Source organism: Atractosteus spatula, chromosome 21 (assembly GCF_055471065.1).
Source record: "Atractosteus spatula isolate fAtrSpa1 chromosome 21, fAtrSpa1.hap1, whole genome shotgun sequence".
NCBI classification, from domain to species: domain Eukaryota; kingdom Metazoa; phylum Chordata; class Actinopteri; order Semionotiformes; family Lepisosteidae; genus Atractosteus; species Atractosteus spatula.
The window spans coordinates 17679091-17703901 of NC_142726.1; the positions used below are offsets into that span (position 1 = coordinate 17679091).

Here is a 24811-nt window from a genome sequence, read left to right on the forward strand (position 1 = left end):
AAGATAAGGCCACAGCACTGAAACTGCATTAACACGAGTCGTAAATGATATTCTGTTAGCTACTGACACAGGGAATGCAACAGTGTTTGTGCTTCTAGATCTTAGTGCTGCCTTTGACACGGTTGACCACTCTGTTTTGTTACACAGGCTTGAGTTTGAGGTTGGCCTATGTGGAACCGTCCTTAAGTGGTTTGCTTCTTTTTTCACTAATCATTTTCATTATGTTTAAATATCTAATAATTGTACTGCTTCGTCAATGTCACCAGTTCAATTTGGGGTACCACAGGGATCAGTGCTGGGACCAATATTGTTCTCTCTCTACATGCTGCTGCTAGGTAGGATATTACAAAAACATAATATTAACTTTCATTCATATGCTGATGACACTCAAATATACATTTTGTTTACACCTAATGACTATTATCACTTTAGTTAATTGCATTAATGAAGTAAAGACTTGGATGTGTGAAAACATTTTGTTACTCAACTCTGTTAAAACTGAGGTTCTGTTGTTTGGAGGCAACAATATTGATAGGACTACTATAACTTCAGCACTTAACTCAGAAGATTTAAAAATTTGCCTCAAAGACTCAGCACCTACCCTAGGCATCATATTAGACACAAGGCTCTCATTTAACTCTCATGTTAAAACAGAATCAAAAACATGCTTCCTACAGTTAAGAAATATTGCAAAACTAAGGCAGATTCTCTCCACTCAAGACACAGAGAAAAGAAAATATGCTCTGCAATGCCCTACTATCAGGGAGCACCCATCACTCTTTCAACACCTTACAGTGAATTCAGAATGCAGCAGCTAGAATTGTTACTAGGAGCAGAAAGTACAACCATATAACACCTATACTTAGCTCTCTTCATTGGCTTCCTGTCAGGTACAGGGTGGACTTCAAAATCCTTCTACTTATAAGGCTCTCAGAGGTCAGGCACCTGTCTATATAAAGGAACTTATTAATGTATACAATCCAATTCGCCCGCTTAGATCACAGAATGCAGGTCTTCTTCATATTCTACGCATTAACAAGAAAACAGTTGGCAGTAAAGCCTTTAGTTACAGCGCCCCCTAGCTTATGGAACAGTCTCCCACCCCATGTTCGGGATGCCGAGTCAATCTCAGTATTCAAATCCAGACTGAAAACCTATTACTTCAGCCTAGCCTACTCACACCTTACATTATAGCCTGCTGCAACCATGACTGCTGGTGCTGCTGTACATGCCATTGTGTGTCTCTGTGTTGGTCCACCGGGTAGATACATCTGTTCTGACCAAACTATCCTATTCTCCTCCCCACATGTCCGGATGGCTCCCAGGCTGGGCACCATCTGAGTTGGATGCTGCATCACTGCCATGGATCCAAGAGGGATATTGTGGATGTAGCTGTCATTCAGGAGGATTTTGCTGGTCTACAGAGATCTACATGGAGTACATGATTCATTTCCAGAAGACATGATGGATGGACTAATACCTTTATTCATTTTTTCATTGTATAATGTTAGCATACCCAAAGGGTTTGGGCAGCCAGTTGACCTTGGACCCCTAGAGTTTTTTTTTCTCCTTACTAAGGACTTTTTGGTTCCTCTCCTCCTTTGTCTTCTGGTCTTTCCGTTCTGTATTCACAACATGTATGGTCACTTGCTTTGTTAAGTGCCTTGGGGCAACCTTGTTGTGAAAGGCCCTTTATAAAAATAAAATAAATTGAATTGAATTGAATTACTGTATATAGATTGTTTACAGACTTATCTAACTAAGGGAAAATAAACTCAGCCCACCAATCCATCAAATTAATGCTACCGCTTCTAGTAACTATTCCTGCTCTCCTCTTTTTCCTAAGTTTGGCCTCTAGGCTTTTCCGTAGCAGCTGATCCGCAGCATCAGCACAGATATACTGTAGCTCTTTCCTTTTGAAATGGACATGTTACCATAGATATCGTGACGCTGCACTATTGAAGACGCGTTTCCCGGGAGACGGGGTGGTGGAGGCTGGAGGAGTTCATACGGAGAAAACGGAGATGGAGGGCTGTTGTGGGCCATTATGACGGCCCTGCCGATGGAAACGGTCGTCTGAATAAAAAGTCCACGTCTGCACATCAGTCGAGATCACCGAGGGTGAGACTGGGAAACCGGAGACTACGCAGCCAGAGGGATTTCGGGGGGTATTGTCTTAACGTTCAGAAGTAACTGCTAAAACGAACAGGACGGCAATGCTATAGCTTTTTAGTGCAACGGGGAAGCATTTACTTAGGTATGTGCTTTTATTCACTTAATACCGTGCAGACAGCGAGTGACACCCCGCAGTCCGGGCCAGCTCCGGCTCTGTGACATTTCATGCGTACAGTGTGATCTTCAATAACAAGGGTGAGCCCTTCCCCTTTTAGATGTAGCCAGCAGGGTGCGTCAGGATAAACTGAGATTTATTTTCCTTAGTGAGAACAGCGTGCAATGGTGGGATTGTAAAAAAAAAGCTACAGCGACGTAGGATGGTGAGAGCCCGTCACTCGGCCCTGTTCTCCTGCGGATCCCGAGTCGGACTTCACAGCAAGGTGTCGTAAACCATGCGCGAAGGCCGCTAAGAAGACGAGTGGAGGAGGAGAAGCGGGGTGTTTTGGGGGTCAGGCCTTGATGAGGAGCCGTGAGGTGTCGTGGGCCGGGATGCGCTCCCACCCCCGTCCGCCGCCGTCCCGCTGTGCGCCCTGACGGTGAGTCCCAGCGCCGAGAACCATCTTTGATTAACACAGTGTCGCTGTAGTTGAGCAAAATCATGAGTACAGTAAATCCAATACTGTTGTTTAAACTACTACGAAATCAAATTTGAGTTGCATACAAGACCCTTGTTTTTCTACAAGAAACCAATTCGAAGTCCGATAGTGTGTTGTAACAGGGCCCTGTTCAGAAGAAGCAGTGAGGATTGTGGACTGGTACCTGAACTCGTGTCGTCCGGACCCAGAGATTAATACTGTAACGCAACGGGGGCTCAGGCGGGCGCCCTTGCCGCATCTGGTCGGCCCCATCCCGACTGAGGCTCGAACCCGGGACTTCCGCGTCTCTCTGCAGCGACCCAGCACCGTGAGCTAAAGAGAGATCTCTGTCCAGCCCAGTAGCTGTAGTCCTGCTATCATAGGGAAGGGCGGTGACGTCACCTGCTCTGGTACGCCGGCTCTTACACAGTACCTGACGGCCGTAAGCGTTACACTCTCCCCCGCTTAAATCGCCGTCCCCGGCGAAGGGCTATCCCACCCCGCTTCTGACACCAATGTAACGCAACGGGGGCTCCGGCGGGCGCCCTTGCCGCATCTGGTCGGCCCAAAGTATAGGTGGCTCGAACCCGGGACTTCCGCGTCTCTCTGCAGCGACCTAGCCCCGTGAGCTAAAGAGAGATCTCTCTCCAGCCCAGTAGCTGTAGTCCTGCTATCATAGGGAAGGGCGGTGACGTCACCTGCTCTGGTACGCCGGCTCTTACACAGTACCTGACGGCCGTAAGCGTTACAATACTGTTCTGTGGTCTGCAGGTTAGGAATGAGACTGGTCCCCGCTATACTCCTGTAAATCGATTAAATCGAAGTTTTATTTTTGTGATCCAAGGTTTTAGTTGAGTAAATGCTAGAATTTGGCTTCTCTTCGGTTTGTACACCCCAGTACACAGTGATGCAGTGTCTGTTTTATAGCGACAATCATTCAGATTCTAACAGAAATTATTGAAATTATAAACGCCCGTGTATTTTGACAAAAGCAAGAAACGGATGCATTTTGAACAATTTGAATGATTTCAGCCCATTGGCCTGGGACCCAAATGCGCTCTGTTCTTCAGGCTGCTCTGGCAGAACTGCCAGTTTTCATCATTAAGAAACTGCTGTCATTGCTTTTACTGGGTCCGCCTGCCTTACAGCAGCCTCTAAACAGATATGCCATAGAGAATAATAATTTAAAAAATCTCTCAGCAATAAAATTTAATCCACTTATTTCTGAATCCTGCTGCTTTACAATTTCACAGTTATAAAGTACTTTTGCTGAAAGGTACTCAAGATCTATACTCTGAAATTAACCATCTTAATTCTTAAATAATGTAGTAAATGAATGCAAATAACCTCCACCCAGAGCACAACATCAGACTGGTAACATTAGAAGGTGACTCTTTGAGCTCCTCCTCTCCAGATGAACGTCTGCAACAGGAACCCCAACCGCACAGCCCCAGAGAAGGAGGGGGGGCCGTCGTGCCCCGAGCTGCCCCAGTGCTCGCGCACCAATGGCTGGAGCTGGCCCCCCCACCCCTTCCAGCTGCTGGCCTGGCTGCTGTATGTGTACTTCGCCGTCATCGGCTTTGGCGTCTTCGTCCCTCTGCTGCCCTCTCACTGGATCCCAGCGGGCTACATCGTATCCTTCGCCACCCGGGCCCAGCCCAGTCAGCAGTCCTGTTCATTGCTGCACCTGGAAGTTGATTTGTAAGGAAAAAGGTGCTGTTGTATACCCTGGACCTGAGAGCAGTTACTACCCTGTTGCCCTCGGGATGGTGCTTGAGGGTGATGAACAGTGGTAGACCACAGCAGCAAGGAAAACTAAAAACTTTTATGCCATCATTAGAAGAACAGAATAAAAAGAAAAGCATGACATACAAATAGAGTTTTACTGAGATTAACGTTGTGGAATTCTTTGCATTTCTGGAGCCCTAAAGATAATAGGAAGCAGCAGGACTGAAATCCACACCCAGTTTGCCAGTACCTGTTGAAATCTGACCTTAGTGTCCTGGAGCAGATTTCCAGTCTGTTGTTGGCACCAGAGCAGGTGCTTTAGACTGAGTTTTGCAGTCAGTCATACTGTCCTATGGCTTTGGCAGGTCTTCACTCTGTAGAAGGATGAAGAACTTCAGGCGATCATAGAGATAACTGATTTTGGTGGATTTAAAATACACAATTTGCTAAAAAAAAAATTAAAAAGTTGAATTGAAGCTTTGGAGCTGGAAGGTCTCCTTTAGCGTATCTATCCTTGACCAGTAGTTTTCCAGTGTACGAGTGTGATGTTTGTTTGCCACCTGTGTGTCCATCTGACTGCTGTCTCCATTGACCCTGCTGATCGCAACGTTCGTGCCAAGAGCTACAGAGGTCCAGTGCCCGTGTTTGATCGCAGCAAGCATGCCCACGTCATCGAGAACTGCCATTGTTACCTCTGCGAGGTCGACGTGTAAGTACAGGGATGCAGGTGTATTATGTTTACATGTGCAAGGTTTTGACCCCATCTTATTTCCTTAGGTCTTCTTTCCCTTGTGCCTATTCTGTGCTGTGTGATTTGATTTGATTATAATTAGATGCTGGTTGCAGAAAATAGAACAATTAATAGTTAAAAAGTACCGTGGATGCAAGATACAAATAAAATGAGCTGTTATGTTAAAATGATAAATTACCAGTAATTAATAAAAGATTTAAGTGATGCCGTAATATGAAAAAGTTATTGAATACTGAGCCACATGACAATAACATAGCACAATTATTATTTTTCTTCCCATATAGTTTTCAAGAAGTGGTTGAATGGACAATGAGTGTCTTGTTTAGTCGGCTTACTGTACAGAGCCTAGTTTTCACATACGTTGTTTAAGTTTTGCCAAAGAGATGTAGCCTCAGGTAATCTATAGTGCTACTACTTGGGGGAAAAAAGTGAAATTTGAGTTACAAGAATAAGGGTTGCAAATGAGAGGAGGTTATGTAACTTTCTAGCTGGGTTAATTCACCTTAGTTTTGGTTAAATTTTATTTTTCTTTGTCAGAATAAATGGTGATGTATTGATGAAATGATGAAACATGTGACATATCAGTTTAATACTACTTTTGTCGACAGAGAGGTACTACATACTACATCTTGTCCTGTTATTGGGCTAGCTGTGTGTTCACAGACTTGCTATATTCTTCTGTGTCCTGTTTTGCAGGAGTCCAAAATCCAAGCATTGCAGTGCCTGTAACAAATGTGTGGCCAGTTTTGATCACCACTGTCGATGGCTCAATAACTGTGTGGGCAGCAGGAATTACTGGTAAACAACTCCCCCAACCGCTGTTTGAATAAGAACCTTTTATTTGAAATACTCCTTCACAGGCCCCATCTTACATTTTTCACTGCCTGAAATTTAACAATTCAAATTTAGATCCAGCTAATAAAGCACTGCAGAGAATTAGAATTATAGGAATTTACTGAGTTATTTTTCCACTTAATTTAGATGTCTTTCTAATAATCCTATTTGAAAACATCTGTTTCAAATATTGCAAAAACTCACATTTTAGAAAAAAAAGCCCATCTGTTTGGCATACTGACACTGGAGAATTGCATTAAGCCAGGGAGTGGCTGACTTTCTTGGGAGGATTGCGGACCGACCTCTACTCTGAAAGGCCCTGGTCACACAGCGGCTGCTGGGCAGTGTGCAGAGTGTCCTTGCACTCTTGTTGTTGGTTTGTTGATTTCATCCAACAGTGTCTTTTGGTATTGGCCTCTGAACAATAACCAAAGGTATTTATTTGGAAAAATATGGAAGGCGCCAGTTGTTGTCCAAGTTTACATTTGCAGAACCTTTTCTTGTATTTTTTATGTAATCTGACACCAGTTTGTGTTCAGTAGCCCTTTTACCAGACTGCTCCTGTACATGTTTATTTACATCATCTGCACATGTTTATTTCAGGCTCTTCCTCAACAGTGTAATCTCGGCCCTCCTGGGGATATCGCTGGTTGTCATTATTGCCTTTTATGTGTTTGTTGAGTTCTTCTTGGACCCTTCGCAGCTTCGCTCTGACAAACATTTCCAAGGTATGCTTTTGTGATGGACAGCCCTCAGTTATTCTTGGTCATGGTAGGTTGTTAATGAAACTAGAAGAGAATCTCTGACAAACACATGAAAGACGGGCTGTTTCCCACAGGCTGTCAAATGGATATTATTTATTTAGAAAGCCGGGTAGATATGAATTCCTTTTTTAAGCATTTTTTCTTATTTTTACATTTATTTCTCATCATTTTCAATAGTGAAAGACAAGAAAACAATGAATACCAAAAGCAGCAGAAAGTGGAACATTACATATTCATAAAAAGGGAGAAAACATATTTCTAGCTCTGTAGTTTCTGTGTATCCTAGTGAAAGGGAGTCCAGTCTGTGCTCTGACAGCTGTGTGCTGCTGTGTGTCGGCCCTGCAGTGCAGAACGAGTCCGTGGTGTGGTTCGTGTTTCTGCCCGTGGCTCCTGTATCGACAGCAGGACCTGCCATCCCTGCCCTGGCTGCCGTCACCATTGCTGTGGGCCTGCTGTCCGTGGTCCTGCTGGGACACCTGCTTTGTTTTCATATCTACCTGAGTGAGTGCCTCACAGCAGATATGCATACTCCAGCAGATCTTGATAGTGCACGCAGTTTGCACAACACTCTTAATGTCTTGTATCATTGCCCTGTCAGCTTTAAATAACTACCGATAATATCAGGTATTGACGATATTGTTTCTAAAAATCTGTTGTTAACCAGTCTTGTAACATTCTTCTTTAAATGATTTTGATTTTGCACCATGCTAGATAATTTATATAATAGTTTGGGAAGTGGAAATAAAAATACAAAAAATGTTTTCCCCCCGATTAAGTCTTATTTGCTGGTTCCTCAAATTATCCCAGGGTAATGAATGTCAGCTAGACATTCTCTCTGGCCACATGGTGGAGAGTTGCTAAATTAAAGTTGAAGGATAGGAACCCACAGTGCAAAGCATGTCCACAGGGTGGCAGCATACAAGCAGGTTAACAATGAAATTAATAGGTTTTCAATAAGAGACAGTTTGAGGATTAAAAATGCTTTGCCCATCATAACACTTCCTTTCTCTGACTGCAGTGGAATCCTAGGAAATTCTCTTCCAGCCATGGATGCAATTGGAAGAATGTGTTTTCTAGGTTTCTTATACACTGCTGAGGGAGTGCAGGGTGGCACGGTAGATTAAAGTAGGGAGCTGAATGGCCCCATGTCATCTGTAAATGTTCTTAGTGTTTTAGATTTAGGCATCTCATCTTGTCACCTTATGTGGGACTGTGTGTAAGTAAAGGAATCACAGGTCTGTTTCTCTATGAATGATTGTGGAGCAGAGATGGAACACTCTCCCTCCCTCTTCTTGCTGTTTTTGCGAACTGTCTTTGCTACCCATTATTAACAATGCTTAACAAAATCTTTATGCCATTATATACAATGTAGACTTAAGGTCTGCAGAAAATAATTACCATAAGTGTGTTTTACTTCAAAACTCTCTTAATATTTCAAATGAAAATGATAAACAGATTGGGGGTGCACCCTGATTGGATTATTTTATAAAAACATTAAGGTGAAGTAAGAATTTTATGGTGATAGTAAGTGTTAAAGTAGACATGATATTTTGTTGGAGAGGCAGTGAGAACATCTGTATGATTTATTTTCCTGCACAGTGTGGAACAGGCTGAGTACATACGAATACATTGTTCGTCAGCGTCATCGGCAGGAGACCAGGGATTTGGACAGAGAGCAAGTGGGACAGGACTCTGTGCCTCCAAAACTGCAGCCAATCAAGGTATGAGCCTGGCACTCGGAGTGGAAACCAGGCATCATAAAAACAAAAATACTATCGGCACCAGGTCGGAACCTCCCTGTGTTCCTGTAGTGACAGGGCATCGTTCCCCCAGTATGCAAATTTACCAGGCTTGTTATGTTTCAGATAGGGAACAGAAGTAGCTTTAAGAGATGACTGTGTCCTGGTAGAGTTTTGGACTGAAAGGGTTTTGCTGACAAATACTACTTGTTAAGTCAAAACCTTTTTGCAGTGAAATGTCTGCAGCACAACCTGTATTTGTTTGCTCATACTGTACATCACATTACATTAGTCATTACGGAGGATAGTGAGCAGGAATGGCCACATCTCGTCACAATTTGTGGGACCTCAAATGCGAGTTTGTTACAACATGGCAACTTTCAGGACTTTCAGTACATGATTTTGTGTTTACTTTGAAATTTGTACATTTTTTTTCTTAACGTCAATTAATTTGTTTTGTTACTAAGATTTAATAACTGGTCCGAGAAATTAGGACTGCAGTTCCTCTTTAATGCTGACAATGATAATATTGCAGATGACCTTGTTCAATTCCTAAATGACTTCAGTGTTATCACTTCTGCAATATGCAGTAATGTCATTTATTATTTAGCTGTGGTCCTTGAGATTGAGTCGAACTGTAATAAAGCAGCCCTTTCTGAAAGAAGGGTTCTCACCTGGAGAACATGCAGCACCACTGAGCCTCCTGCTCTACTGTGTGTGAGCTACATAATACTTACAGTCTGAAAACCCTTTCTCCACATCACTGCAATCTATTTTAAAGATGAAAGCACTGTTACCTCCAAACACATCTCCTTTGAAGTTAAATATTTAGCTTCCTGCTCCTCTAGATAGAATAAAAAAGATAAAAGTAAAATATTTATATCCAGAATAGACCCAATTAAAATTTCTAAACTGTTTCACATTTTATTCTTAAATGTGAGATTCTCTGAAATGTTGAGAATAGCTTACTGTTGAAAAGAGGTCACTATTTTCTGCTGATCAAGTTTCACTCCAATCCTCCAAGCCACAGCTTCACACAATTCATATCATTGCTGTTTTTTCATTTGTGATCCTGCCAGTTGTCATCTTCTCTGCTTTCTTCAGCTCATCACAGCTGACTTGAAGAAAAATCAAGTACAGATTAAAGTGATCGGATTTATTAATCTGAGCTGAGTTTGAGCTATACTGAAATAAATGTGAAATTGAATAGCCTGCATCTTGTTGGAGCAGCAATGACTGTAAGTCTGTCAGTAATTAGGATAAATAATACAGTAAACTATACAATCAACTGTACAGTCTGCCAGACGTAAGTGTCCCCTCTCTGCACTGGCTATAAACGGCATTACTGTTGAATGATTTTCTTCTGAAGATTTTTGTTGAGTAGTGTACAAAATATTATGTGAATAATTTAATGAGAGTATAAAGTGTGTGGTGCCTCTCCAACAGAGACGAGTGATTGAGAGGCTTTTACAGACTCATGACTAGATTGGTATAATCTCTGGTGATTTTGTGGTTATGATCTTGGAAATGAGATCCTGTGGTCTTCAGTGCTCTAGCACCTGAAGTTAATTAACTGTCTTCCTGAAGCATTTCTGTGGAAGCACAGCAGTTTGAGGAAAACTTCAAGTAAGCACCAAAAGCAGAGCTGTTGAATGTAAATGCAGAAAAGAAGAATTAAGTAACACCATGAGCTAATTTCCTTGCCAGGGGTTTGTAGGCTTACTGAGCCGGGCCACTTCCAAGACCTGGCCATCATGGTTTCCCCAGTGAGTGTCTGTCCCGGTAGCTTCAGCTTTTATCAAAGGACAGGTTTTCAGACACTGGAGCTACAATTCAAAGAATATTCATGTCAGGTCATATATAGCTCTGTGTATAGTGTTATTCACTCTTGTCCTTTTCATCAGATAATGAATTTAGTGTAAAGATAGCTACTTTATATTGTGAAGTTTGTATACTTCACAAAATGATGACATTTTAAAATTATGTCCTCTTGTTTGCACCTAGTCTACACACATACTATAAGCTTTTCAGTTACTCCGTGCTACTTATACTGCAGGTAAAAAGGCAACTTCTTCTGCTTCACATGCATTGAACTAAATTATTAATCAGGTCTAGTTTGCATCTATTGGGTTAAAGCCGTGACTCTTTAGGTTCTTGTATTCTCCATTAAGAGAATCAGTGAGTTGGAATTTTTGGGTTTGTTTCGATTACCTCACTGTTGGCCTCAACAGCTGTCATGTTTATTTTGGCATGCTGAGGCCATGATTCTGTGAGGCTCAGCAGAATCACGTGTGAAGGTGTGACAATGCAGGGAGTTGTCATTGCTAATGTAGTGTTTACCCTTCTTTCTGCCTTCTGAATCCAGGCATGTTTGCATTTCTGCAAGTTGTGCTTGAATAACTTACCTGTTGCTGTAGCAACTCACTGTTGGGCTTTGTCTGAAACAGTTTGTGACAGAAAGACCTTCGATGTGAAAAGGGTACCACATGGAGAGCCACCTGTGCTTGTCATGTCCACGGCTTTACCCGTTCACAAAAGCATTGTATTAACAACAAAATCATGAAACTGACATGATAGATATATTAAATTTATATACTGATATTTAATATGATTTATTAAAACACAGAGTACATTATTAGTACTCTAAATCTTTTACATTCACCACATCTGTCACAATTGTTTTTATTTTGTTAGCAGAGTGTTCCACATTATTCATGCACTTTGCTACTGCAGATATGGGACATTATGTTTATTTTTTATTGATTGTGTGACACTTGTTATTGATGGTGATGGTGTCACTGGAAGACACAAAAGGCAGAAAGATGCTGCTGTAGGTTTGTATTTGAAGTTTGTCTTCTCTCTCTGCCAGGACATTGTTTACTCAGGGACATTGGGGTACACAAATCCTGAGATTGAAGTGGAAGACCCAGCCACCATGGTATCCACAGAAAAAGAGTAAGCAACTTCACTTGAGTTAGAGTAGATTGCACTAAGTCAGATTTTTCTGAGTGTAGGGAAGAAGCAGTATTTTATGGCTGAATTATCTAACTTTATAAGCTGAGAAAACGGCTATGAAAATGTCTAGTTTATCTAAGCTTGTAACTGGCAGAATATATTTCCTCTTTCCTTTAGCTAATGACTGAAATAATATTAGTGTGTCTGGCTATCTTGGAATCATGTCCTTTCCTGTGATTGTTTGATTGTTTTATTCATGTGCAATTGTAGGGTCTCTCTGTGTGACATGCGGGAGCCATCCAGTGGTGAGGCCAGCTGTCATAGTAGTTTCAGAGAGGGCAGCGTGTCCGGGCCAGCCAGGGTGCCAGTGCAGGGCAGGATGTAGTGAGGCCCTCAGTGTACAGCCTAACCCAGTGCACCGCACAGAAGAGCCAGCACAACAGGTCTTCCAGAGGCAGTGCAGTGGGCTGCAACAGTGAGAGAGCAGGATAGAAGGAAGATATTTGGACCAGCCATGTTGGATTCCCTGACTTCAACACATGGGGCAGAAGCATTCTCCTTTTGTTGGAGAGGTTTCAGGGATGTTTTAAAGCCTTTCTCTGCCAGGGAATGTAAACACGTTCCAATTTTCTTGGGTAGCAGGAATATATAATCACAATCGGTCACTCATTAATAGAAATAAACATTAGAAAATTGAATGTGGTCTTTGTGTAAGGTTAGATGTGAGCTGAGCATCAGTGGTGCACTCTTGTTTTTTTTTAGAAAATAAATTGTGGCCAAGCAGTGACAGTTGTTCCACATTTTTAACTTCCTGCCATTTTTTTTTACGGGTTCTTAAAGTGTACTCTAAATTAGACTGGTTCTACAGTCTTTGGAACCTAAATCCAGTGCACAGAAAGCTAGTGTGATGTGGACAGTAAGGGAAGCATATCCAATGTACAGCTAAAAAGAGGATTTCTGTCCTCCCTGATGCTTTTCTGCTGTCTCTAATTCCAAAGCATTTCAATGCATTGTAATTTAATTTCAATTTTGCAAATCCATTTTGGATTTTGGAACTTAAATAAAACATTAAACCACACCTTTTCACGGTGGAAGCACAGTGTAATGCATGGTGTAACATGGTTTTTTAACCCAGTGTGTAAATTCAGCACAAATACAATCTTTCTGTCCTTCAGTGAACTGCACTCTCTAGACTAGTCTGAGCAAGTTGATTAAAATGTAGTAAACAGTAATGCTTAAGCATTCACAGTTATTTTTTCACAGTGATTAAAAATAGTTTCTTTGTTGCCTTGGTGACCATTTTCTTTACAAAAACAGCGCAAGCAAAATCAAATTCTTTTCCCATGACCCGAAAACACAACTAAAGAATAGAGGCTGCACCATTTCACGTGACATCAAGAATAGACTATTGTTTCTATTATTGAAGAATAGACCCATACAGAAATTTAAGTTATCTTTTGCAGAAAAGCAGATTGTACAAAGTATTTGAAAACCCCATTCTGTCACACTGTGTCACACTTCATGTTTGGTTGGTTTGTTTTCTGGGGCTTGTGAAACATACTGTATGTAACTAGTGGTCCTTTCTCTGCATGCAGAGAATAATTGACCAGTCAGTCCAGCCTGTATTGTGCTCATCATAAAAGTGAAGCTTCACTCTTAGTCCCATTTGCCGCAGTCAGCTTGGAGTGAGAAGCTCTGAAATTCATAGTCAACTGAACTGTGGTCTTAGGTGTAAAGAGCCAGGGAATAGCTGTTGAAACTCAGCCAGAACAAACCTGGCCAGAATGTAGAGCCCCACTTGGACTAGTGCAATAGAGCCGGGATTTACTACCCTGTTTGGTTTGGCTGTTAAGTGGGTTTACATTACAACACTGGGAGGCAAGCATTAAGAAGGCTTTCGAATCCTCATGCTGGGAAAATATTGCTGTTCAATGAAATAGAATTCTGTAGTCTACCCGCCCATTCATGTGCTGTATAAACAATTGAATGTCTTGTACAGTATGGACACAATATACAGCACTTCTTTCTAACATAAAACCCTGTGAAAAATTAGGTGTTCACAGTTTGAATTGTAAAGCTATCCTGACTGTGGGTCCACATCTGTCCCTATACAGGGACTGGTTTTACAGGTTCCTATGAACAATGTTTTTTGTATCCAGAAAGAAGAGTCCTTATCTCAGCACAGTGCCCCAGAGTTGACAGGAGGCCTCTGTCCTGAAAGAGGGTGCTTGCCCTCCCCAGAACGATTAGACAGACAGCCATTCTGCTTTTACAGTCACATTTGTATGAGACTCTACAGTAGGTTAAACCTAAAATAGGGCAGCTATTCTAGCTACTTGTTATGTAATGCGAGTCCAAATACTGAAACTAATTCCTGATCCTGCTTACTGATTGGATCAGGATCCTCATAAAGGGATTTTTTTATTCTTTGGAATTTGAAGACTGGGATTGGGATATAGAAGCACTGGGCTTCCTTCCGAAAAGTATTCTCGCCGGTCTTTTCCTGTTAATATTCTGCTGACTGTCACTTGGCTTTGGCTCTCCAGGTTTTATGGAAATGGTGTTGTAAGGACCTTGGCCAGCAGGAAGGCTGAGGAGGACCTGCTTCCTACCATCTCTGTGGAGCACCAGCAGCCCCCTTGTTCTCACAAACGCTCTCAGGTGAGAGGGCTAGAAACCACAAGCAGTTGCTCCTAGGCTGTACAATCCAGAATTCAGCTTTAATTTGAGATTGTATTGGAAGTGTTCTTTTGTCGGTAGTAAGAGGTACAAATTGACCACTGCAGTTCTTTTTTCTCCATCTTTGAGACAGATCAAACAGCACATTTTTTGCCTGTATGGTAAAAATACAAGTATTGCATGAGCCTAGTTTCGAAGTGTTAATTAACTGAAACCACAGGCCCACTGTTAGATAAGGAATAGGTATTCAAATATTCTTTTATTCTGCATTTCGTCACCTCTTGAATGTTGCAAATCCAGCCACGTTGTAATTCCTCCAGGGAGGTATTTGAAAATGTTTGTTGTTCAAAGCCTTTATTGTGCAATAAAAAGAAAATGTGTTCTTTGACAATGAAATATAAAATATGATTACATTGATTTTTAGAAATAATTGAATTGTATATTATTTCTCTTTTTTTTTTCCTAGAAAAAGACAAGGAAGAAAGTGCACAGAGTCCCAGTAGAACTGGCCAGTGACAGATCTGTGGAGAACAGTGCAGGAAGAGCCCCAGCCGGATCTCCGTCGGAGCCCGGTAAGACTGTTTATTGTGAATAAGGCACTCAGCCAGCATGCTCACAATTATCGCCATTAATGAAGGGTGGTGTATTCCTCTTTAGGTTTTACTTAAACCTCCACAGAATGACACTTTTGTATTTCAGTTAACTCTGCAACCCTTGGTTGCTTTGCTGTGGAGTGTGAGATTTATTCCAGTGTGTAACTAGTGTTCGATGGAATCCCAGTAGCTTGTGTTGTGTGTATCCCTCCTATTCTCCTGTAGAGCCCTGTGTTGGTGCCGCCACTGTGGTTACCTCCCTGAGCCAGCGACTCCCACTCCCAGCCTTTCCCCCGCGGGCTGCCCTGCCTCTGCTGGCCCCAGTGCAGGCAGCCGGCCCTCCTGCTGAGTATCACTCTGACTCTGCAGAGTCTCTGGAGGAGATTCCTGTGGCACAGGCAAGGCTGGGCAGCGCTGCCATGGCTGGCTACGGCTCCCGTGGTGACCCTGGCGCCACCTCCTCCCAGCAGACCTTGCAGCCCACCATCGGTTCCCACGCCAGGCCACCCTCCCCACAGCCCAGGAGCAAGAGGAGGGAGCCAAGGAGGCCCCTCACTCAGCAAAGATTTGAGCTTTTGCCTCACACCCCCAGCGTCTTCATGAGCAGGAGCAGCGGTCAGCCCGGGGTCCCCCCTGGCCCTGTGGAGGCCCCCACATCCCATGGGAAACGCAAACGGAACAGTAGGAAGGGCCCTGAGGGCCCTGGAGATGCCTGCAGCAGGACAGACGCAGCCCTGGCCCGAGGCAGTGCAGGCTGAGTGCAGGAGTAAGTGGGGCTGCAACAGCCAGCCCTCTGGGGGATTCCTGCACTAGGCTGGTGATGTCATGGACCTGAAGCGCCAGGTCCAGTGAGACTGCCGCAGCCTATGCAGACATGAGTTAATTGTGCTGTTGTTAATTGTGAAGATGAGGATCTGAACTTTGCTGTGGACTTCACTGACAGCTCTTCTTCTTCTCTACTGAAGGACTGAACTGCAGCCACCTGCTGTGATGATCTGAGTGACTTTTGTCGTTAACTCTTTTCCTTTTGTTACCTCACAGAGCAGCATTGTATCAAGACAATATTTTTAATAGCATATATTTTAATTATATATTTTTATTTTGTTGATTTTTACCAGTTCAATGCCAAAGGTTATATACTGTGCAAAGGCTTTTGATAAAGGCACTACCCTGATGTGTGTGAAGTAATTTACACTTTAATTGGTTGGGAAAGATTATGCCATGCAATACAAACTTTATTTAAAAATATTACCTTAAACCTTAATTTACTTTTCTAATTGACTATTTTACTCTTCTAGTGTAGCAACATATCTCCTTTAGTGTCTATAACTTTTTTCCAGGGAGTGTTTTTTTAATATTTAGCCTATTTAGTTAGTCTTGTGCAACCGCGTCACAGTTCTGTGTGCTATTCTGGACAGATAAGGCATGTCAGTGGTGTTTCAACAGGTCTGTTTCATTGACAGTTTATGGAGTATCCTTCTTTCACTACTGTGACAACTATTGCACTAGAAGCTTCAATTCAGTATTTAAAATAATTGAGAAAACATGCCTATTTGTTTTTAGATTTTCCATGTTAATATATATGTATACTAGCTGAGAAATGTTCAGGACTGATAATGCAAGCAGATGGAATTAATTTAAAAGAGTGGCAGGTGCCTCATTCTTCTGTTTAGTCAAAACTTTGTCCACGTGGTTGCAGTGTTTGCAGGCTGCCTCTGTTCTTGTAACACATTGCCCTCTGCCTGTCTCTTAGCACGCGTTCCTGTCTCACTCCAGGAGAGACAAAGGCTGTTTCCTGTCCAGAGAAGAGCTATTCTAGAGTCCAGATAGAGACATGTTCGTAGAGACTGAACATGGCTTAGAAAAGTTTGCTGTGCAATGTAGTAAAACTTCTACCTCTCTTGTTCAGTTCACACAAACCTGTGTGCTCTGTATTCTGACCTGAAATTGAAAGTTATCTGAGTGTTGCAGATACATGCATGGTTCAACACCATAGTGGATTTTCATTTTTGCTTGTTTTTCGATAAGTCTAATTTGTAAGTGTGTGCTGATGCCCATGTGCACAAAGTCCCTAAAAGGCCAGATACTTTGTACTTTGTTCCAACGTAAGTTCTTAACTGCTTAGTTTCTTAATTGGTCACAGATTGTCTCACTTGGTTTCTAGTAGCAGCTGGATGAACAACACATATAAAACTTGAGTAAACCTGTGTTCCTGGTCAAGATATTAGGTGCCCCTTTATATACAGTAGTTACACCATTTCTGAGGATGTATTTAACCACTGTATAAAAAGGTGTGGCAATATAAATGTTTGCTATACTGTAGATCAAAACAAAAGAAAACCAATTGTGATTTAATCCAAGTAGTTTCTTACTGCTGTATATTTGTATTTCTCCAAGTAAAGCAATATTAATGACAGAAAGAGTATGAAGATTCATGGAATTGTTTATCATAACTGAGCATAAGCAAAATCCAAACTCCAAATCCAAGTAAATAACAGTTGTCCATAAATAACCAGAAATATTAATCTCATCTTGTGGCGAAGGCCATGGAGTTTGCCTGAAGTCTGTGAAAGTAACAGGATGTGTACATTATTTCATTAAAGGTGTTTTCTTCCTTGTAGGAGCTGAAGGTAGATCAAGGAATGATGTCTGTTATTAACATGAGTTGTTTTGTTTGGGTCCTTTTTGGCTCTGTGTTGCCCAGTTGTGCTGGCTGGCTGCAACAGAACTGCTTAGCATCATGGGAGCACAGTGCGTTGCCATGGCAAAGAAACACCAGGACATCATAACAGCCTCAGGTCAGGATGCACGGAGGATCTGCTGTTACAGACTCTTTGGAAGGTATTTTAACAGCTATCGATAACCAGTGTGTTGAGAGTCTATAACAATCTGTTAAATACCCAAATGTGAAGTCATTAACCACTGCAAGCCACGTGTTGGAAATAATTTTAATATTCTGAAATTGTATTTTATATTGTTGTACTTTAACCTGAATTTTGTAACTAAAGATTTTTTTATACAAAACAGCAGAATATTTGTAATGTCTGGTACCCTGCTTTTTACAGGATCCGGAGACAAAGGAACCTTTTCTTTCCAAAGCATTCAGCCTCCTTTATGAATAGGTCCATTGTTTAATGATTTAAACATTAAAATGTAATGTCTTAATAAGATGTGAAGAATGAAATCAGAAAGCTTAAAATATGCTTTTTTGCCCCTGGTGTATAAATAAAATTTTAAATCCTTACAAGGAATATGTGTGCAAAAGCAAACATATTCCAGAGATGCGTGTGTCCTCTGTTGGCAAGACAACAGGTACACTAAGACGTTGTTCTTGGTTGGCTTTTAAATGGATATTTCGATAATCGATAATATTTTAAAAATTCCTATCAAAACCACTACTTTTTGTTTTATCTACCTATTTGTACAGATATTTAAAGTACAAATAAGCTATTTAAATGACTTAAAATACTGTAGCATAAAGGTTTTCATTTTTTTTACTATTGAAGCAAGCAAGGAAGCTGTGGAGATCTGAAGAGAGCTTTCTTGGGTTACTATGTTTATCATGTCCTTAGTAAACTAGGGTCAATAGAATTTCGGTGGTGTGTAGCTGGGCCTCTCTGCTCATTCCCTGTAATCTCCTGTCCGTCCAGTCGAGGGCATTGTGTTGTTCCTGTCTGCCCAGGCAGGCTGTGACCCTGACATCTCTTCTTAGAGGCTCTAGGGAACTTCAGTACGAGTAACATGTTTCGTAATCTCAAAGACTTAAGTTTTAGGTTTCAGTTATGTAATTTACTTTATACTATATTTGCACTATGAAATGTTAATGTAAATATTTTTGTATTTACAGTGTAATCCTCACAAAATGTTAACAACAAAATAAATTTGTATTTGTATGTTTGTCGCCTTCAGTCCTTCATGACATTATCTCCAACTTTCCGAACAAAAAGCTTTAATATTACCAATGCACATGTGTTTCTAGTCAAGGGAGCATATTCGGTCAATACCTTTCTAGTTATGTACCTGATTTGTGTACCTCTGAGTAAATAATTATAGTACTGCTAGTTCTGCCAGGCCATTCAGTGACTGTGTGGTAGGAGGAGGAAGAGGACTCCTTCAGTGAGTTTTCATGAGCTGAAGTGCTCAGTGCAGTGAGTTTACATAACAGGCCCACTGATACACATCAAATACTAGAAAAAGTCTTTAAGGGCTTTTTGAGCTCACCGTTTGATATCTTGCCAGTGAGTGCAGGATGTGCTTCAGCTACACACACTGTTGTCTGTGCACACATCATAGTAATAGATGTGCCAATTGCAAATGTTGTTCCATGTTTCTTCTCTTTAACACGTTAATGATCTCTCTCCTGCCAGAATACCTACTCTCCTGGTGTCCCCCAGGGTTCTGTCTTGGATACTCTTTTTGTTCTCAATTCAGCTGATTGGATCTTAACTAAAACTAAACTGCACATTTCTTTAAGCTCTCTTGCATAGGCTCACTCTGGTTTTCAGAATAAAACTGAAAATCAAACTGTGGCTCACCTTTAAGTGCTTGAACGGTTTAGCTCTGATTACACCAGGCAAACGATTTATTCCCTGCTCATGTGCATCTTGTTTTCATTCTTTGGAATTATTTTTTTCATTTGCTAAAATGAGACTATGAAGCTTGGAAGATTGTGCTGTCTGTTGAGCTCCAATCCTAAGGAGTGATCTCCTAGCTCATCTTGCAAGTCAGAGCTTTTAAATCCCGTCTTAAAACTACTACTTTAAGGTCATTTTGATTCTGTTTAATTTTAAATTCCATACTCAAGTTTCTTATTGTCACTTTTTACAGTATGTTGATTGTCCTGTTCTTGGCATGTGAGAGTGTTATCAAGATAAACATTTCTTTGTTCATTCTGGTTTTGACGGCTGGCTTTTGACATGAGGATGACAAAGACTACAGGTGGCAGCTGTGAGAAAGAACTCATTTAGTTTGGATTTTTAACAAAACAAAACTACTTTTGCACATGTTCCATAATGTGAATGCCAGCCCTAGACATGGACATAAAACTGAAGGTCATTCAGGAAGTAAGAAAGAAATCATTAGGCTCCATCATCCGTTGTCCCCATGTGCTGCAGTGGAAGAGATCCTGGTAAATACAAGAAAAAATATCCTGCTTTCGTGCAACGTTCTGTCACTGCTTTCAAACCAAAGACAAGTATGTGAAATTGTTTTTTATGAAAACTATACTTTACATATGCATGTGGCATACTTTCAGGATTAAGCAAAATCAATCCAATCCAGACTATTCAGCGCACGTTCTATTAACTAGCATGTTTCCTCAGAAACAGCATTTGTCTGGAGAAACTGATCAGTGGTAATTGTTTTCAGGGAACAGTTTCATACAGTTGAAAATCATAAATAGAACCTTCAATTCTTTTTCCCAGCCTCAGAGAATTATTTATCATTACAATAGAGTATAATTATAATTTTGATGGATCTAAACCTGCAGTCAGGTTCTGCACCTCATGTTGCCTGAAGGCAGGTACTGTGAATGTTCCCTCTGTCCCGGGTGCTTGCTTCTTTTGCTTTGTGGTACGGAGGTAAAGCTGCTAACTCAACTATACATAACAGTGTGAAGATCCCTTGCAGTCTCACAATTGAGCACCTGCATTAATCACAAAGAACAAAGGGGGGCATTAAGAGCTGTGTGCATATTTCTGTACATTCGGCACAGTAGCGCATACAGGTGGCTCACAGTTGGTATTCCCAGGTTTCTTTCTTTTGCAATAAGACCACAACCTGGGAATCTATCCAAGTAAAAAAGTGTTGTTGTTTTTTTACTGATGTTTTTTGGGTCTGTATCAATGCAGGCAATCGGGAGCTGCTCATACAAGCTGCGTCTTACCCTCATACCCGAGCAGGAGTGGAGGTGTGGACAGGAGTCAGGGTCCTGTGCAGCAGGATAGTGTAGATTAGCATGTTTCTCTCACTCCAGACTTCACTGTGTGTTACTCTTCTTGACTTACTGTATATGTGTGAATTTATATTATTACTGTATACGGACATTTTTCTGAAAAGGAGTTGACTTTTTGAATTATGACTGTTGCCTTTGTGGTACAGTATATATCTTAACTGTTCCCACTTCTGATCATTGTCATGTTGTATTTTATTTTATTCACAAGGTTTTCTGTTGCTTGTGTCTCAAAATAGTCATCTGGTCTTTCTCTGTTATTAAACAAACAAAAGCAAACGTCCTTCTTGTGCCTTTCAACATTTTACTGTATGTGGTAGAGTTATTTCTGAATGCTATAGTAACCAGTCTTTGGGGACTCACACAGGATAGTTTTGCTTCTGTCTCTGGTTTTGATATCTCGTCCCCTAATCCAATCTGTATAAACAAGGCACATCTTCAGTGAAATGACTCTTACATTGATAGGCCAGGACATTTCCCATCAGAAAACAGAAAAAAACTACAATATGAGATTTTTCAGATCTGAGAATAATCTGAGAAACAAATCACTGCACTTGCACTGTCATCAGGGAAGAAAGTGCTGTACAAATCTTGAGTTTTGTTTCTTTGTTTTCCTGTCAGGAAACCAAACATTTTTTTTTTACACTGAGAGAATTCAGGGACTGCTCATTCACAAGCAGTCACTTGCTGCCTCAGATGTGCGGCACTTGCCCTCTGAGGTGGACAAAGCTTAGGGCTGAGCTCCCCAAACACTGTCCTCAGGGTCCCTACCTTTGAAACTGTGAGCCCATACCAAGAAAGTGCCGAATGCCTCCTGTGGTTTGCAGAATGTTCTGATGGCTCTTGGCTGGCCAGAGCTCTGTCTGACTGTGGGGCTGGTTTTGAATCTGAGCTGGGGTGTACAGTGGGCTGGGTATGCGGGGGTTCTCAGAGGGACAAGCTCCTATCTCCCCAACACATCTCTGTAATCGCTCCTTAAACCAGCTGGTCTGAAATGCCCATTTGCGTATTCCTAGTAGTCAGTCCAGGTTTTAAGAACAGTTCGTAAAAGCTAAGAAGACAGTATCAAATGGCAGTTTCAATATTATTGCTGTAAAACACACGTTGAATGTGTCAATTTTAAGTGCTCTTTGCCTTTCAAGTGTCTATGTGTTTTGCTTGCTGGAGATCCCAGACTGGTTTGTCACCTATGTGCTCTCACTAGTAATACGATATGAAGAGATGTTTTGCCTTGCAGTGTTCGCTCTTCAGAAACGGCCATCCAGGGTTGACATGTTGATATGGCAAAAGGGCTCATGTTTCGAGCCTAGTGAGTATTTTAAGTGGCAACAGGATGTTCACAGTTAAGAATAAACATAACTTTTGCAGGGACAGAAAGCTCATGCCTGCACTGCAGTGCAGACCATTGCCTGTGTCTCCAAACCTATGAAACCTATGAAACACTATGGTGGGTTTATTTTCCAGGTGCTTTGAATAATGTGCAGTTGTATCATTACACAGCCTCACCTTCTCTGAAAGCATGCTCAGGCATGGCAGTGGGTAAGAGAGGCCACTCAGTCTCTTCGGATGTTATCAGTTTCTGTTCACAGAGCAGTTGTAACTCCATGGTGATCACAGTGGCCTTGCCTTAAAGAATTCAAGGTTTTATCACCCAGCCTGTCAAACACCTCAGGGGTAAAATCAACAGCTCTGAACTGCCTCTGTGCTAGGTTATTTTGACCTATTTTGTTTTACTCCAAGCAAACTGGCTGCCAAGGGCAGTGTGGACGAACCCTGGGACAACACACTGCGCGGGACACAAGAGAGGAGGGGATCCTTTATAAGATCAGATTTATAAAATGAGATGTTCCTTCTGAACGTCAGCAACCAATCAGCTGCACCTACCACTGACTCACACTGATGGTGTTTTTTCTCACACTGCTTGTCTGACTTTTTTTTGAAGTTGTATGTTATTTTACTTGTGGTTGTTGCTGCTGCTGTTCTGTGTTTGATTTTGGTGATTCCTTTAATGTCTTTGTATTGGAGCGCACATGCAAATAAGTATTTCATTGTACTTGTGCATATGACAATAAACTGAACTGAACTTTCTACAGTTGTACATGCCATGGCTCTTCCAGGTGAGCTCTCTGCACTATGGCAGCATATGAAGATTGATAATCAACTTTTCTAGTAAACGTCAAAAGAAATGCCCTTATTATTTTTGTATTGGCTGCCTGGCAGTTTTCAGAGACAGAATTAAAATTTAATTTCCTCCCCTCTTCTCCCTAAATAACATCACCAACAAAAGAGAAAAGCCTCTGAAACATAAAACTGAGCGCGGCTGGCAGCGATGTGAGCTCTGTTTGTTTTTGCTGTTGCCAGAGTTGTGCCGTCTTGAAAATCCTGAGCACAGATTGGGCATCTGACAGAGAAAAAGGTCGCTGCTGGGCTGCTCTGGTCATCAAAGAAAAATCTGCTCTAAATCCAAACTCACTTCAGAGGTGAGAAAATTCAATTACATATTTCCTACAGCATATTACTTTACAGCTGCTGTCTAGATGTGGCAGTATAAGGCACTGTATTTATGTATGACTTTATGGGCTGTTAAGTTGGAGAGAGATTTCCATCCTTTTCTAATTGGATCCAGGGCTAATTAAAATATATATCTATATTACATCAGACATAGTAGGTCAGAGTTGGCTGGTGATTGCTGCTTGTGTGTGCCATACATACAGGGAGAATAGGCCATAGTGAAGATACCCCTAGACCCGGGGGAGAGAAGAGAACCCAGGCTGGCCAGCTGCCCAGGCTGATCAGAGCACTGAGGTCCTGGGCACATCGCAGTGCTGTCTGGAGGCTGAGGAAGAAACCCCTAGAGATGGGACAGCTCAGGCAGCCCAGAAACATCAATAAGTGATCTCTGCATCTCCAACAGCCAGTCGCAGAGGGAGGAGGGGGTACAGTCCAGCTCCTCATAGTTTCCCTCAGCACTTAGGGATATAGTTTACAATGAAGGAAACACGAGACTGAAGAGATTATTGGATGGCAATAGGAGGTGTTGTCACACTGTCTTTTGTCTGTTGTCTTGCACCATCCTGATGTAAAAGCTGAACTGCTGATTTATACAGGCCAGACAGGTGGGTGGAGAGCTGCTCATATGGAATTAGGATCTCTTGTCTCTTTCAACATTATTTCAGACAGGAAATCCCTAACAATCCTTTTATGTTTTTTTTCAGACCGGCATCTCAAGTCCTGTTGTTCCTGTTTGTCTTCAGCTGTTTCCCTGTTGACAGATATGATTCTCTGTATATTGATGGAGCTTTAATGATGAAGTATTAGCCTGTTGTGTGTTGCAGCAAGGAAATACTAAGGGCCAAAATTTTACACCTTCACTGTACAGAGCTTACATAAAGCCCATGTACAGACAATTTGAAGACAGTAGTATAATTGCCTTTTCATTAATATTGACTCAATGTTGTTTATACCTTGATTGATTATACTATAGACATTTATTTTTATTCTATTCTCCCACAATAAAACATGATTGCTGTTTTGTTAATGGTCATTCCATACAAAATGCCAACTGTAGTCAATGTTATTTGGTCCCCACCACCTGAGACAGTGAGCTGGGTTGAACTTGGAATTGCAGAGACTCTTAGCAATTTGGAAAAAAAAATGATCTTGCATTATAATTATATTTCTATATAATAAGTTAAGAGGCATTAGAAAATACAAGACACGAGTACTGAAACCAAAAGCATTTATTGCAGATAACGCCTCTCATCATATAACCTATCCCATTGCAGCAGGTGTTTTTTTATGGATTAGATCTGAGATTCACTTCGGCCCCAGTGTGCTAGTGTCCCATGGTGAAATTTCTGTATTTTTGCAGCTCTGCAATTGTTTTGCCAGGATCACACAATGTTCTTATTTTGCTTTGCGTGGTTTGTTATGGCCTTTTTCTTGGTTTACCTCTTAAGGTTTTACCATCCCTGTACTTTGGTTTACTACACTCCACAGTGCTTTTTTTGTGGGATACAACAGCAGACGTCTACATGACACCTGCCCTGTGCAATTGACATGCACTTA

At 41.5% G+C, this 24811-nt stretch overlaps 1 protein-coding gene across 2 annotated transcripts; it reads left to right on the plus strand.

The window, feature by feature from the left end:
• Positions 1-1977: 1977 nt before the first annotated feature.
• zdhhc1 (zDHHC palmitoyltransferase 1) lies at positions 1978-18686 on the plus strand. 2 transcript variants are annotated; one of them, XM_088939173.1, is made up of 12 exons: positions 1978-2121; positions 2440-2711; positions 4165-4383; positions 5012-5187; positions 5926-6027; positions 6667-6791; positions 7173-7328; positions 8427-8548; positions 11436-11521; positions 14068-14182; positions 14667-14772; positions 15019-18686. In XM_088939173.1, the coding sequence occupies exons 3-12, from the start codon at positions 4165-4167 to the stop codon at positions 15549-15551; spliced, it is 1740 nt and encodes a 579-aa protein (XP_088795299.1). In that variant the 5' UTR covers positions 1978-2121; positions 2440-2711; the 3' UTR covers positions 15552-18686. The 2 variants fall into 2 exon arrangements, with proteins under 2 accessions (XP_088795299.1, XP_088795300.1); XM_088939174.1 differs by lacking the exon at positions 1978-2121 and having other exon boundaries at positions 2578-2711; positions 6682-6791.
• Positions 18687-24811: the final 6125 nt, after the last annotated feature.

What these genes read in the sequence shown, in the direction of transcription:
- zdhhc1 (XM_088939173.1), top strand. Translation starts at nt 4,165, where the DNA reads ATGAACGTCTGCAACAGGAACCCCAACCGCACAGCCCCAGAGAAGGAG. An exon ending in GTGGGCAGCAGGAATTACTG is followed by an intron (nt 6,028 to 6,666) that starts GTAAACAACTCC and finishes TGTTTATTTCAG; the next exon opens with GCTCTTCCTCAACAGTGTAA. An exon ending in TTGTTTTCATATCTACCTGA is followed by an intron (nt 7,329 to 8,426) that starts GTGAGTGCCTCA and finishes TTTCCTGCACAG; the next exon opens with TGTGGAACAGGCTGAGTACA.